The 13,569-nt window shown below is 36.3% G+C and overlaps 1 protein-coding gene across 2 annotated transcripts in view; it reads right to left on the bottom strand.

The window, feature by feature from the left end:
* The window catches only part of CSMD1 (CUB and Sushi multiple domains 1), a 1,060,719-nt gene that overhangs the window by 77,578 nt on the left and 969,572 nt on the right, over window positions 1-13,569 (bottom strand). For both annotated transcript variants that reach the window (XM_065834358.2, XM_071807004.1), the window contains exon 49: window positions 4,355-4,543. In XM_065834358.2, coding sequence (XP_065690430.2) covers window positions 4,355-4,543 — 189 coding nt within the window. The remainder of the gene's footprint in view (window positions 1-4,354; window positions 4,544-13,569) is intronic.

The following is a 13,569-nucleotide window of genomic DNA, read 5'->3' as shown; positions in this document are numbered from 1 at the left end:
AGACTGAGTGTTAAAAGGGACATTTTTTACATAATAACATCAAAAAGGTAAAAGGCCAGAGTTTAATTCCATGCTCAAACACACAGAGCAGCTGATTTTATGAAGAAGTAGTTTGGTAGTTTGAAATTCATGGCTCTTGGGCAAACTGCGAAAGGATATTTTCAAGCCAGTTCCCTAAAAGAATATAGTCTTCTATTCCAGGGTAGACCTGGAACTCAGTTATGGTCCTGGAATAACCTTCACTCAGCACAGCAAAAAATACAAGAATTCCTGTCTCAGCAATGAGGTTCCCTCTACTTCAGTAAGCACAAAAGAATCAATAGTTACAGCGCCTTGAATGAGGATTTTAAGCAAGAAATGCTAGCATCAGCTATATTTTTGTCATGATGCTGTCATACGTTTTAAGCATTTTCAAGTCCCACAATCCAGATAAGATAGCTTCTTCCTTAGAGTAGGTACCTTTAGTTTTCTTTTCTAAACCTACTAGGGAGTAACTCAAATTGTGAAGAGCAGTCAAGTGTTCTTTAAGACTTTAAAATTAGTTTTAACTCTTTTAAAATGATAGGAGAAAATTGGGAAGAACAAAGTCAAAGGCTGAGTCCTGTATACAAAATGCAGTTGGAACAGAGATTTGACTCATGCCTGTCAGAGGAACACAGCCACACTCTTGCTGCTGTCATGTCTCAGCCCCAGATATCTGCAACCCAGCATTCCTGATCTATAATGATCCTGACAAGTTGTTTTCAGTTTTTTATTCTAACTGCTCTATTTGCTCAGCTTTCTCTTATTTTCTCTAACACCTATTCATCCTTGAGCTTCAGCCTTCTTTTCCTCCTCTCCTCCAGCACAGTGATCTGCACATTAGCTAAGCAGCGGCTACAATAACATATGTGGTTGCCAGGATCATTACTGAAGCCTGTACTATTTTCTTTCAGCAGCTATCTACTGTTATTGTGTAAGAACTGATATTTTCTCTACTTATGAATACTTTGAATGTAGCACGAGCCATGTTTCTCTTTCCCTTCACAAATGAAATAAAAGTAATAACAATAAGTTCTAATTTCTTAGATAGGAGTGAAGTTCTTTATATATCATCCAGGACATTATTACATGCATCTACACTTGATAAGACTGGAATTGAAAAATATCTTCTGACCCTATCAGATTAACCCATATTAGAGTTGTGTTCATATTAACAATGATATTGTTATATTAAATATGAAAAAAGAACTTGATAATGCAATCAAATTGTATTTCAGACATTAATTCTGACACAGTTATTAATTACACATGTAACCTTGAAGGACTGGTTTTACAGAAGTTTCAGACTTAATCAAAGGCATTTTTCTTTGGAGTCATCCTACAATTAAACCTAAGAGCTGGACCAAATGTGTAACTGTAATTAATTTTCAAAGAGAATGCATGTATTTTGATAGGAGATGCTTAATGAATTTAGAAACATACTTCCTTTTTCACAGCTTATTGGAAACTATATGCTTCATCCAGGCATACAAGTTGGAATAATTGTGTCAGTTGTGAAAGTCACAAGTTAAAATTCAGGAATCCTACATTAATTACAAATTTCTGGTAAAGATTAAACTCATTCCCTAGCTCCCAAATATTTTTCCCCTACTGCTAACAGAAATCTAGATACCCATAGCTACATGTGTATAAATAAGGCTTAAAAGTAAAGAAAAAATGTATTTGTGAACATTTTGCATTGTTAAAACTTCAAAGCTAATTCTTACACATAGTGATAAAATAACAAGTACAGACAGAGTCTGAAGCATTTTATGACTGTCCTGAGACTGCTTAATTTTTGTTCAGAATTTATTACTTTCTGGGACTCTTTGTCCCCTCATTATCCACAATCAGGTCCTGGGAACTCATGTCAAGTCCTGAACGTATCTGCACATTTTTCCTCCCACTTTCTGTGAATTATTCCTTTCTGCCATTAAAATTGGTGACATTTTTCTTAAATTGTTCAAAGAACTGTTCTCCTTATTATTCAGATCTCTTCACACACCTCATTACACTTCAATATAGTTTTCAAAGCTAGAATGGCAGATTGGCAAGCCTTTTCTTGCCATTGGTACTAAAATGTGAACATAAAATGCAAAAACTAGAAATCTAAAAGAAAACTACTTAAAAATTAGAGTATTCAAAAAAATGGGAGAAACTTAGGAAAAAAAAGATCACGCTATTTTTTTTTAAGAATTTAAAACTGCTGGAACATCATATTTTGATCACACAGTGTTTGATTAACACTGGTAGTAGTAGAAGATTACTGTCATCTGGATGGATAAGCAGTAGGAAGATATGCGGTAAATTTTCATATAATTCCTGACAGCTGAGGAATCATGTCTTAAATTCTGGAGAAAAGTATGATGTAGGGGCATCTAAAGTTTATGGTCCCAATTCCTCCAGTGTAACAAGCACACACAGAATATTGTCTCTATCCTCACACACTCAGAGGTACCTGAGCTCTGGAGCAAGATGCCAAAATTTCAGTGCCTTTTAGAAAAAAACAACTACTAACCAGACAGCAGAACAGCTCCCCAAGTATTGACTAGATTCAACAGAGTTTAGGCAGATATGGTTTGACTTCTGTTCTTCTCCCGTTGACTAGAGTGTACATGGACCTCCAAAACACCTGACAAGTCTAGTGAATAAAACACAGGCACTTCTGCCTTTCTGTACTGGTTGATGGAGGACAGGTAAAATATCTCAGAGCATCTCAAATTAAACGAGACTTGTATGTTTAAGCAAAATAATCAAAACTATAGCTGAAATACAGATGCTAAAATTTAGTCCTAATCTTGAACAAAATTGCATCATCCACTTTCCTGATCTTCTGGACAAACCGTAGGCCTAGTCATGATTCCAGGTTCTTTGGTGCAAAATGTCTTTGAGCTTTCAGTTCCTACACCAGCACCAGCTACCACACCTACAATGCATTTCAAGTAAGCCCAAAAGCAGCACTTGTCCCTAAACTTACCTCATGCCCAGCCCACACACAGATTCTCCCATGATTTGATGACCTTCAGGAAGGTCAAACAGCACCACATGTCATAACACATTATGACATCTTGGAGTCTGGAAGCACAGATACACAGATCCTGTTTGTGGTACACTGGCAGACAGAGCTGCTCCCTGGACTGCTAGGGATGTGGCCACATGGCCCACCTGGGCATGAAATGCTCATCCTGAAGAAATATTTAGCTACCTAATCACACTGTATAAAAGATGTGAACAGTAGTTCTTCTGGTTCTTCAAATGCAGCCAAATTTCTGCAGCTTTTTATTTTTCTGTAAAATAATATACCCTCAACAGAAGAGTATGCATCATGTCAAATCTCAGTTGGTCTTTTTCTTTTCTTTTTTCTTTTTATTTTTCTTTATTTTTCTTTTTTTTCTTTTTAAGGTACAAAGTAGTACTTCCCTTTTATTTTGTTTTCAGAAATATCTGAATCAGAATTGATGGAACCTTAAGCAAAGTATTTGTCTTGAAGAAGACATGAAGCACTGCTGTTACTGTCTTTCAATGTCAGGAACAATGAAACACAGGTTTTAATCAAAGAATTTCCAACAGGTCTTAGATATGGATGTTACTGCCATTTCTTCCCATAAACAAAGCAGACTAGAGGCAGACATAAAAACATGTTAGAATAGGCCATATATGATATGAATAGAATTTGTAGTCTTTCTTCTCTTCCCCACATTCCTGATATTATCCAATATAAAACACCTTAATCTCCACTGTTTACTGAATAATGTGTTAAAAAGTATTTTCAACTAAAACCAAGCATGTTTAACTGCTTTGTACTACTTTGTTACTCCTCTGTAGTTTGTGTGTGGTTTTTCAAACAGGAAAAATTGTAAACATTTGACAAATAGTAACTACTCTTAACAGATATCTGGAACAAGCTAAAGTAGATCCTGGATAACTCCAGGATGAACAAAAATGCAGAAGTTACAAATTATGTCTTTAAATTATTGTTTATAAAGTGATTTTCTGAAACAATCAAATTTTGTTTCAGAGTTACTACTGAATTTTTATAAAATGTTCTTTAATACAATACTATGAGCTCTGGACTGTTTAGAGATATATATTTTACTAAATAAAAAAGAACCAAAACAATTTTTCTAATTTAGTCTGCATTTGACTGCATTAACCTTACTTCTTAATACTTCATATCTGCACACATTAAGTACACAAGTCAATACATATTTGGGTAAATTCATTGTGTCAATGTGTGTCTTGGCATACAGCAGTATTGACAATGCTGGATTTTTGTTTTGTAAAATATTATTTGCAATGCAATCATAGAACCATACCCAAAGCAATATCTTACCCTGGCAGACAGGCACAGGAGAATCCCATTGATACATGCCATTTTGGTGACGTTTACATGTTGCATTATTGTGACCAATCATTCTATACCCAGGTTTGCAGTAATAGCGAACTTTACTTCCAACAGGACCACCTGTCTTATTTACAATTCCACCATTCCTCAAGGTAGGGTTCAAGCTGCAATAGGGAGCTAAATTTAAAACAAACAAACAAACAAAAAGGACATTATTGAAAACAGCAATGCCTCAGACTTCTTATGCAGAACTATCATGAAGTTAAAAATCATAGCTTATAAACACAAACCAGCTTATGCTGGTGTACATAAGGAAGCTGCAATCAGGAAACATATAGACAGCTTGACAAGCTCACTCTTAGTTAACAGTCTACTTCAAATCTGACAAATTTATAAATATAAAACTGTTCCTTGAGCTACACAATATACAAAATTCACTATGAACAGTTTTATTAAAAAAATCCAGTGCACATAGACATCTAAGTAAAAATTTAAACATTTTGCCTAATACGTTAACAATTTGCATGCCAAAGTACAATAGATTGATACATCTGGTGCATTTTTCACATTACAATTAATGTAATTTTATGTACATATTCCCCCAAAGATATTACATGACTATTGTATTAATTTTTTAGCAAAAGGATGTAACTTAGGTGAGTGTAGCTTCTTAAATGTTGAATTTACAGTACATCTGAAGTAATACAAAACACACTTGTTTTAACCTAAGGTTTGAAATTAAAGTAAACCTTGCTAAATCTTAATCACTACTACTATGAATACTGTTCCCAGACAGGTTTTCCTGAGCAGTATGTTCCTCAAGAGCTTGTGGTATATAGATGAAATATTTAGACACAAGTTGAGGAACTAAAAAACGTACAAAATTTATGATTGTGTCAACAAATGAGTAACTAAGACCATATTTTTGTAAAGCAAGGTTGCAATACCTGTACATAAGGATGGAATATGATTAGCCAGACTGAATCCAGATCAAGCAAAACTACAGGATATTTTGACATATATATGGAGCCTCACACAAGTCTCTTTGCTCCATGCAATCACTTATCACTGGATAAAAGCGATGCGAAAAAGTTACCTTGACTCGGTATTAATGTACAAGTCACTATGTATTTCTGGAAGTGCACCATGTCCAGCTTACAGCGATTAATATATTTTCAGATAAAAACATAGCAGGACCACAGCTTGCAGAAAATAAACCTGACTGAACATCCACCACTGAAATAAGCATATGAACATTCTTCACAGGGAAGACAGGGCTGAATTTCACTGATAAATAAATGTCAGTAGTAAAGACTGTGAGACTGGTACTGCTGCTACAATACTAACTGTCTACATCATGTTGAAATGCTATGATGTTCATATTATTTTCTATTGACCATTATCCAGTAGAAGTTGTGATTGCATTTCACAGCTGCGTAATTACAGGATTTGGTTTACATCTACAAATATTTAGCATATGATTTGTTTCTTTCACACATCTCTGATTTCCTTCTTTCAGCTTTCAATATCTATTTCTCTGGGGTTTTTTTGTATGTATATTTCATCACCTTAAGATGTACCTATGACATCAATTATCACCTAAAGATGGATGCTTCTATCCACTGCCTGTGGAGACATCAAAGAATTGATTAGACTCCTGAGATGCTTCACGTAAATGTGTAGCTTTAGATGCAGTGTATCAAAGTCAATATTTCTAAGAAATATCACCCAACAGAAGCAGTAAAACTAAGGTGTGCATTAAATACGCTGAAAAATGTACGCATCTATTGACATTATATTAAAGAACTATAGTTCTCAATTAAGCAATATTATTCCTGCCTTTTTTGTTACATTCTTTCACTTGGGGGATTATTTGAAAAAGCTAAATTTAAAAAAAAAAAAAAAAAAAAGGGGGCATGACAATCAATAAGCTAGGATTGTCCCATAAAACAATTGTTTGGAGTCACTTTCTACATCCCTTATAAGCACACTGGCATTCAGTTACATGCCAAACTAAACGAATTAAATTACTGAAATACTCTTTAAATTTGGAAGAGGTTTTGACATTAAAAAAGCACAATAAGCATGATTTTAATTTTCTTTTCAACCTATTGAAGAAAGAGTGATATTGTTACTGCAACACAAGATGGTTAAGACCAAAAGACCAGTGGTTAAGACCCCTGAAGTCATCTCATAGATATCCTAGGAGACCTTAAGAATAGCAGGTGAGTCCTAAATGTAACATACCATTCACACAAAATTCCAAATTGATCTCCTCAGTACTGTAATTCTAAACAGAAAATATTTGCTATATTATGAGTAACCCTGTAGCCCAGTAATATAGTATTGCCTTTGCTAGTAACAGATCACAGACTTTGTACTGAGTTTGCACACCCTCAAGATCAAGGTTTCTCAGGCTTGTGTTGTCTCAATTTTTTTTTGACCTGCCTGCAAATTTGTTTTTACTTTGTTTATTTTTTTTTCTTCTGATCAGGTGGTATGCCTAATTTGCCTTGCTTTTGTAATTTTTTTATTGTTTTTATGGTACAGAAATAGCTCTCTATATAGATATTTGTAACAAGTAATTATTCTGTTTAGAATAAGATATTTAGGACCCTAGCACAGTAACTTGTAGACAAATACTGGTCTGGTAAAATAGCAGAGGCCTTGAGAGGTGGGGACATAGGATGCAGTGTGGAGGAGTATGAATATGGTACAATAAGAACGTGACAATCTATGTGTCATCTAAAGCGATACACAGGTCACCAGTGGTCAGTTAAAAAAGTGCTTTTTCAGGCTTCAGTAAAAGACCAAAGAAACGCATGTAAAATGGACTATATATAGTAGAATCACATGTAACTTGAACTTGACCAACAGCATGGTGTAAAAATGTGTTAGTAAACAAAAATGACCCTAAGTGAATCCTGGAGTGAGGAAGAGATCATCAATATCACACTGCCTCTTGAAAGACTCCAGCTTCTGGTGACCTGTGATATCTCCTCCAGCACACAAACACCAAACTGTGTTTGCAGCAAACTGCAAAGGCAGCACAGTATGAATAGAAAAAGCTGATACTCAAACAATTTATTATGTCTAAGTTATATACAGCATGAAAAGGAGAGCATTTGAAGCAAATTATTTTAAATTCTGAAGATTAATTTATATTTTACAACTCTGAAAAATCTTCTTGAAGACTCTACCACTTTTTGAGACAATGAAGGAATATTTATAAGACTCCTACAGTTTAGTAATTTTTAATCTGTTCTTTAAACTGACCTCCATAGTTCAGGATGAAGCATACACATCTCCTAGGATCAGGAACTGACATATTAACTGAAGAATCACACACAAGGCAATAAATAAAAAATGTCTGAAGATCTGGAGAGTAAGCAAAGGCTTCAAGTATGTCTGACTGAAAACTACAGCCACTGTCAGCTGAGCGAAAATTCTGGGTTTGAGCAGGAATCTCTACAGAGTGCTCATAAAATATTGCAGTCTTGTATCAAGGACCACTGGGATAAAATGCTGATTTTCTCCCAGCCCGTTTCTGAGATGCAATCTGTCCTGGAACTTCAGGAGTCTTAGCTGTTAAAAGTGCAATGACACAGGAGTGCTCCATCCAGAAATTATAATGTTTTACCACAAAATGTGATAAACTTCTATAAAGCCATTCCAGTGACCTGAAGTAGCCTTATATTTAGAGATTTAATTTATTTTTCCGTCCACATTCTTTCAAGACCTCCTAAACATCATTGTTTTTTGCAAGGCGACATACTGACAGTTTTCATTTCATTTATAATCACAATGTCCGTTTGTCACTTGCAACTGACGACTAACAGGGTAATAACATCACTAGTCAACTGATATGTGAACAACAGCACAGATGAACACTGATTCTGCATTTCGAGGACCATATTCTTCCTTTCACTAAGCATATTTTCTTCAGAGATGGAACATTTAAACATTTATGCTGAGACTTTCAAAATCTGTTTGAGGCACTCTGTTTAAGGGAAGCTCAATTAAATAATTCCTATTTCCAAATTACAATTCTTTGAAACTGTGTGTCCAGACCCCCCAGAAGATTTTTTAAATCTCAATCTTAGAGTGAATAATACGCTGTTTTCTCTAAGAATTTATTTTAGAATATATTTTATTTTACTTCCCAGCAGTATCTTTGATCAATAGTCCAACAACTTATATGAAAAAGATATTTATAGCTATTAACTGAAACACTGTCCTAAATTTGAAATTATAAATAGACAAAAAGCCTTTGTTCGAATTCCATGTTTGCTTTGCTTAGTTTATATGCTAGATTTTTTGTTGAAAGATAAAGTCACAGCTTAGTCCACTGCTTCCTTCTAACATTCCCTTTTGGATATTTATTTGTTGTCACCACCATATTACCAGGGAACCTCATGTCATTTGTGCTGCTGTTCTTGAAGTATCTAGTGAGGCAGAGGTTTACTGTCATTCTCAATTTAGACATTCTCACTTTATAGATAAGAAGTCAAACACTGGCTTAAGTGATTAGGTAAGGTCACAGAAGAAAACTAAACTAAACATACCTCTTCTGATTACTAAAACAGTTCCTGAATTAATGGAACATCCATTCCATATGTTATTTTTTCACTTTAAAATGTACAGAATCAAAAAGAACAGTACTCAGACAAGCAACAAATAAGGTTTGGGCTGCCATTCTTTTTCTTTTGCAATACCCCTCTGCTGTAATGTTACAGCTGTTTTCTAATAAATTTAGCAAAAAGCCTTAAACCACAAGATAGAAAACATAAAAGTAACATCAGACAAATAGCTTACATAAGTAAGCTTGTATGCTAAAGGCAATATTAAGCATTTCACTGAAAGCTTCTAGTACTTTTCAAAGTGAAGAAAATTTGTATCTACAAATGAAATCTAGCAGTGATGAAACTATATTCTGTAAAATTTCGTGCACAGGCATAGCTGGAGAAGGGGAGGGTTGCAGGAGGGCTGTTATTCATTTAAATAGGGTCTTCATTATCAGGAAGCCTGCTGGCTCAGTCACAGCTGCCATGGTATCAATAGCCTTTTTTGAGATCTTGTATTTTTCCTACTTTCATGATGCCGCTTTCCCTCATCAAGATTCAAATCCAATTGTTTATGCTGCCGCTCACTGTTACTCTTCTTTCATGTTGATTATTTCCATTGAATCTCATGTAAAATTTTACAGAATTTTAGAGAAAAATGCAGGCACTGGCTGTTAGTGAAGCAGAAGAGAAAAACAGTTGTTTGTTCCTAAAATAATAGCCATAAGAATCACATATCTCTCTCCAGTTCCTCAGTTTTATTATTAGTTGTGGTGAGTGCCATAATAATTGGTGCATTGAGCCTAGTGATTAAACAGACGACTTCTTCACTACTGCAAAAAATGTTTTGTGTACATGCAAAGATGTAAAATAATTTCTCATTCCTCAAAAATCACTCTTCTTAATAATTTCATACTTACAAAATAAATCCTTGACATGAAAATAAATTCTTGACATGAACTCTATTCTTTTAACCCTAATATTACATCCTCGCTTGAGAATCATGAAGAGAGGGCCCACTCCCTTCACTGCCACACACACAGAGATTCTCTTTGTTCCTTCTGCCACATCCTCGATTTACCTATTTTTGTCTGTAGTAATACCTTAAAGACTGCTTGCAAGGTGTAGATAATGCTTTTACTGTTGGTACTGTTGGTTTATTTGGTTGTTGTTTGTGTGAAGTTTGTTTGGTGTTTCCTTTTTTTTTTTTCCTGACTGCTTATAGTTCTGCTCTTCATTCTTAAGCCTCCAAAATAATGATCATTATTATGCTCTGAGCCCTGATCTTCTGCTTCAGCAAGAAGAGAAACTTTCCAGAAGTGAGACAGTTGGTGCATGGATGGTACAGGAAAGGAGTGAGCTCTGTGGAAATTATCTCCCTAAATGTCATTAAACATGACTAAATGGGAGATACGTGGTGCCTGAGAAAATGCTCTTCTATAACATTGTCAGTATTCCTTTCTCTGCTTAATTTATATTAATAATTATTAGCCACCAAAATTAACACACACAGCCTTTGCATTGCTTGTCAAGACCAAACAGAGAAAAAGCAAGTGTTAACAACAGACTGTAATTATCACCTGTCTCTCTCACTATTTACATCACATAAATGATCCCTAAGCCAAGTCTTTTAGCAGCAATGTGTCTGAAGATGTACGTGTGAAAACATCATAAACAGGCTGCAAACCGAGTAAGAGTCAAACTGGTAATCATTTTTTTTCTTAATAAGGGACGTAATTTTTAGCACCATTTTGATAGACTGTTTACATATTTTCATATCACCACAACACCAGATTCACATGTAGCCTGATGAAGAAATGAGGGATTTTTTCACCCCTATGTTTTCATTGATTTGAACATGAAGAAAAGAGTTGTGAACTGCAACTCAAGGAAATTGTAAACCTAGTAGTTGTGTACTGAATGGCAGTTGGAGTACCACACACTATTTAAGGATGAAAAATTCTCGCTCTCAACTATTTCTGTGTAAATATAGAAGCTATCCATCCTACTGCCTTCAAAGTCCTTGCTTCAGGTGTGGTAAGACAAGAGGAGAGGTTGCAGAGAGAACTTTGCTCATTATAAGCTCATTAAAAAACTAAAAATAATGTCTACAGGTGTGAAAACCCCATCCAAGTGAACACCCTAACCCATGAGCATGCGTAGTACAAGAAAATGATTCCGTAGCCATCTGTAAATTGCTAACCGATCCTGGAAAAGGCATGGAAATGTGTACTAACAAAAATCAAAAGTATAAGTTACGTAAAGACTGTGAAGAAGGTGTGCTAGTTTTGTGATTTTATCACCTATCACCCAACATCATGCAACTGTATAATAAAACAATATTTTTATGCTCTGTGTATATTTTTCTGCTTGCACACTGAGTAAAGAATCCTGCTTTCAGGGCAACACTCTTAGCGAAGAATCTTTTCCTAATGTCCAGTCTGAACTTCCCCTGACACATCCTGTCACTGGTAAAAAAGAAGAGATCACCACCTCCACCTCTGCTGCCTCACTTGAGGAAGCTGCAGAACGCAATGAGGTCACTCCTCAGTCTACTCTTCTCCACGCTGAACAAGTCAAGTGAACTCAGTCTTGCCCTCCAGGCCTTTCACCATCTTGGTTGCCCTCCTCTGGATACACTCTTATAGTTTGATGTGCTTCTTATATTGAGGCACCCAAAACGGTATGCAGTGTTTGAGGTGGGGCTGCACTGGAATAGTGTAGAGCGCAACAAGCACCTCCCTCAACTGGCTAGCTATGCTGTACGTGGTCAGTGTTGACTCATATTCAAATTGCCATCAGCCCAAATCCCCAGATCTATTTCACAGGGCTGTTCTGCAGCCTGCCATACCCAATTGGTACATATAACCAGAATTTCTTCCTCCCAGCTGGAGAATCTGTCACTTGTTCTTGTTTAATTTCCTATAGCTCGTGATTGTCCAGCTCTCCAGCCTATCCAGATCTCTCTGTAAGGCCTCTCTGTCCTCGATAGAGTCCATAGCTCCTCCTAGTTTGGTATCATTGACAAACTTAATTAATATACATTCTATTCCTGTATCCAGATCATTTATAAAAATATTAAGGAGCACTGCTTCTAAAATCGAGCCCTGGGGAACCCCATTGCTGACTGGCCACCAGCCTGATCTAACACCATTTACTGAAGCTCTTCGAGCCTGTCCCATCAGCCAGTTGCTCACTCAATGTATTACGGACTTGTCTAACTGTGTGCTAGACAGTTTATGAAGAAGGATACTGTAAGAGACAGTATCAAAAGCTTGCTAAAGTAAAAAAACCAAACAAACAACAAAAACAAACAAAACAACGCATACTGGCTTCCCTTGATGAACTAGATGGTTGACTTTGTCATAAAACTAAATTAACTTGATTAAGCAGGACTTTTCCCTCATGAACCCATGCTCTTTATGACAAATGACTACATCATTTCTCAAATGTTCTTTAATAACTTCCAGAATAACCTTCTCTGTAATTTTATCAGGCACTGAAGTGAGACTGACAGTCTTGTAATTATCAGGGTCTTCATGCCCTTCTTGAAAATTAGGACAATATTTGCCAACTTCCAGTCAACTGGGACCTTTCCAGACTCGCAAGACCATTAAAAAAAATGGAGACAGGTCTTGTGATGACATCACCCAACTCTTTGAGTACCATGGGATGAATGCCATTAAGCCCTATAGATTCATGCACGTTCAGATGGAGGAGCAAGTCTTGAACAAGTTCATGGGCAGCCGGGAGTTTATCATCTACCCAGTCACGGCTGTCCAACACAGGGCTCCTGAGGTCCCATGGCCCATCATCAGTGTTGAAGACAGAGGCAAGGAAGGCATTACATTTCTCTGACTTGCCTACATCCCTATTTGTGAGGTAATCAACTTCATCAAGCAATTGACCAATGTTATCTCAGATCCTCCTTTTGATGTTAACATACTTTAAAATACCTTTTTGTTGTCCTTCACAGTCCTGACCAACTTGAACTCTAACTGAGCTTTGGCCACACAAATTTTTTTCCATAGAGTGGCAAACAGTGTTTCTGTAGTTGTCCTGTGTTTTCTGTCCTTGCTTCTAATGTCCGTACACTTTCCTTTTCCTAAGCTCTAGCAGAAGATCTCTGCTCTGCAAAACTGATGTTCTGCCTTACTTGCTTGACTTATGACACTTTAGAATTGCCTGCTCCTGCATTCTTAAGAGATGACTCTTAAAAAGTGACTATCCTTCACAGACCTCAATACCTTCAACACCATATTCCCAGGCAACCCTAGTCTACTCTGCCCATATTCAGGGCTAAAGTTTTGCTGCCAGTTTTTCTCCTACTAACAATCTTTGTGGTCACTTTGACCAAGAAAGCCACCAATCATCATTTTGCCCCTGAGTCCCTCTCTGTTACACAAGTAACAAACGTAGGAGGGTACCTTTGCTAGTCAGCTGTCTTAGTACTTGCACCAAGAAGTTATCATCTTCAACATGTTTCTTCAACATGCTTCAGAAAGATCTTAGACCTGTTTGTGTCCACCGTATGATATTTCCTGTTGTTGTCTGGGAAGTTAAAATCACCCACGAAGACAAGGGCAGATGATCTAGAGATAACCTTTAATTTCTTGTAGAATAATTCGTCAGTGGTGTTGT

The sequence above is a fragment of the Patagioenas fasciata genome, chromosome 3 (assembly GCF_037038585.1).
Source record: "Patagioenas fasciata isolate bPatFas1 chromosome 3, bPatFas1.hap1, whole genome shotgun sequence".
In the NCBI taxonomy this organism is placed as follows: domain Eukaryota; kingdom Metazoa; phylum Chordata; class Aves; order Columbiformes; family Columbidae; genus Patagioenas; species Patagioenas fasciata.
The sequence above is the reverse complement of the archived record's forward strand: the minus strand, read 5'-3'. Positions and strand labels throughout refer to the sequence as shown.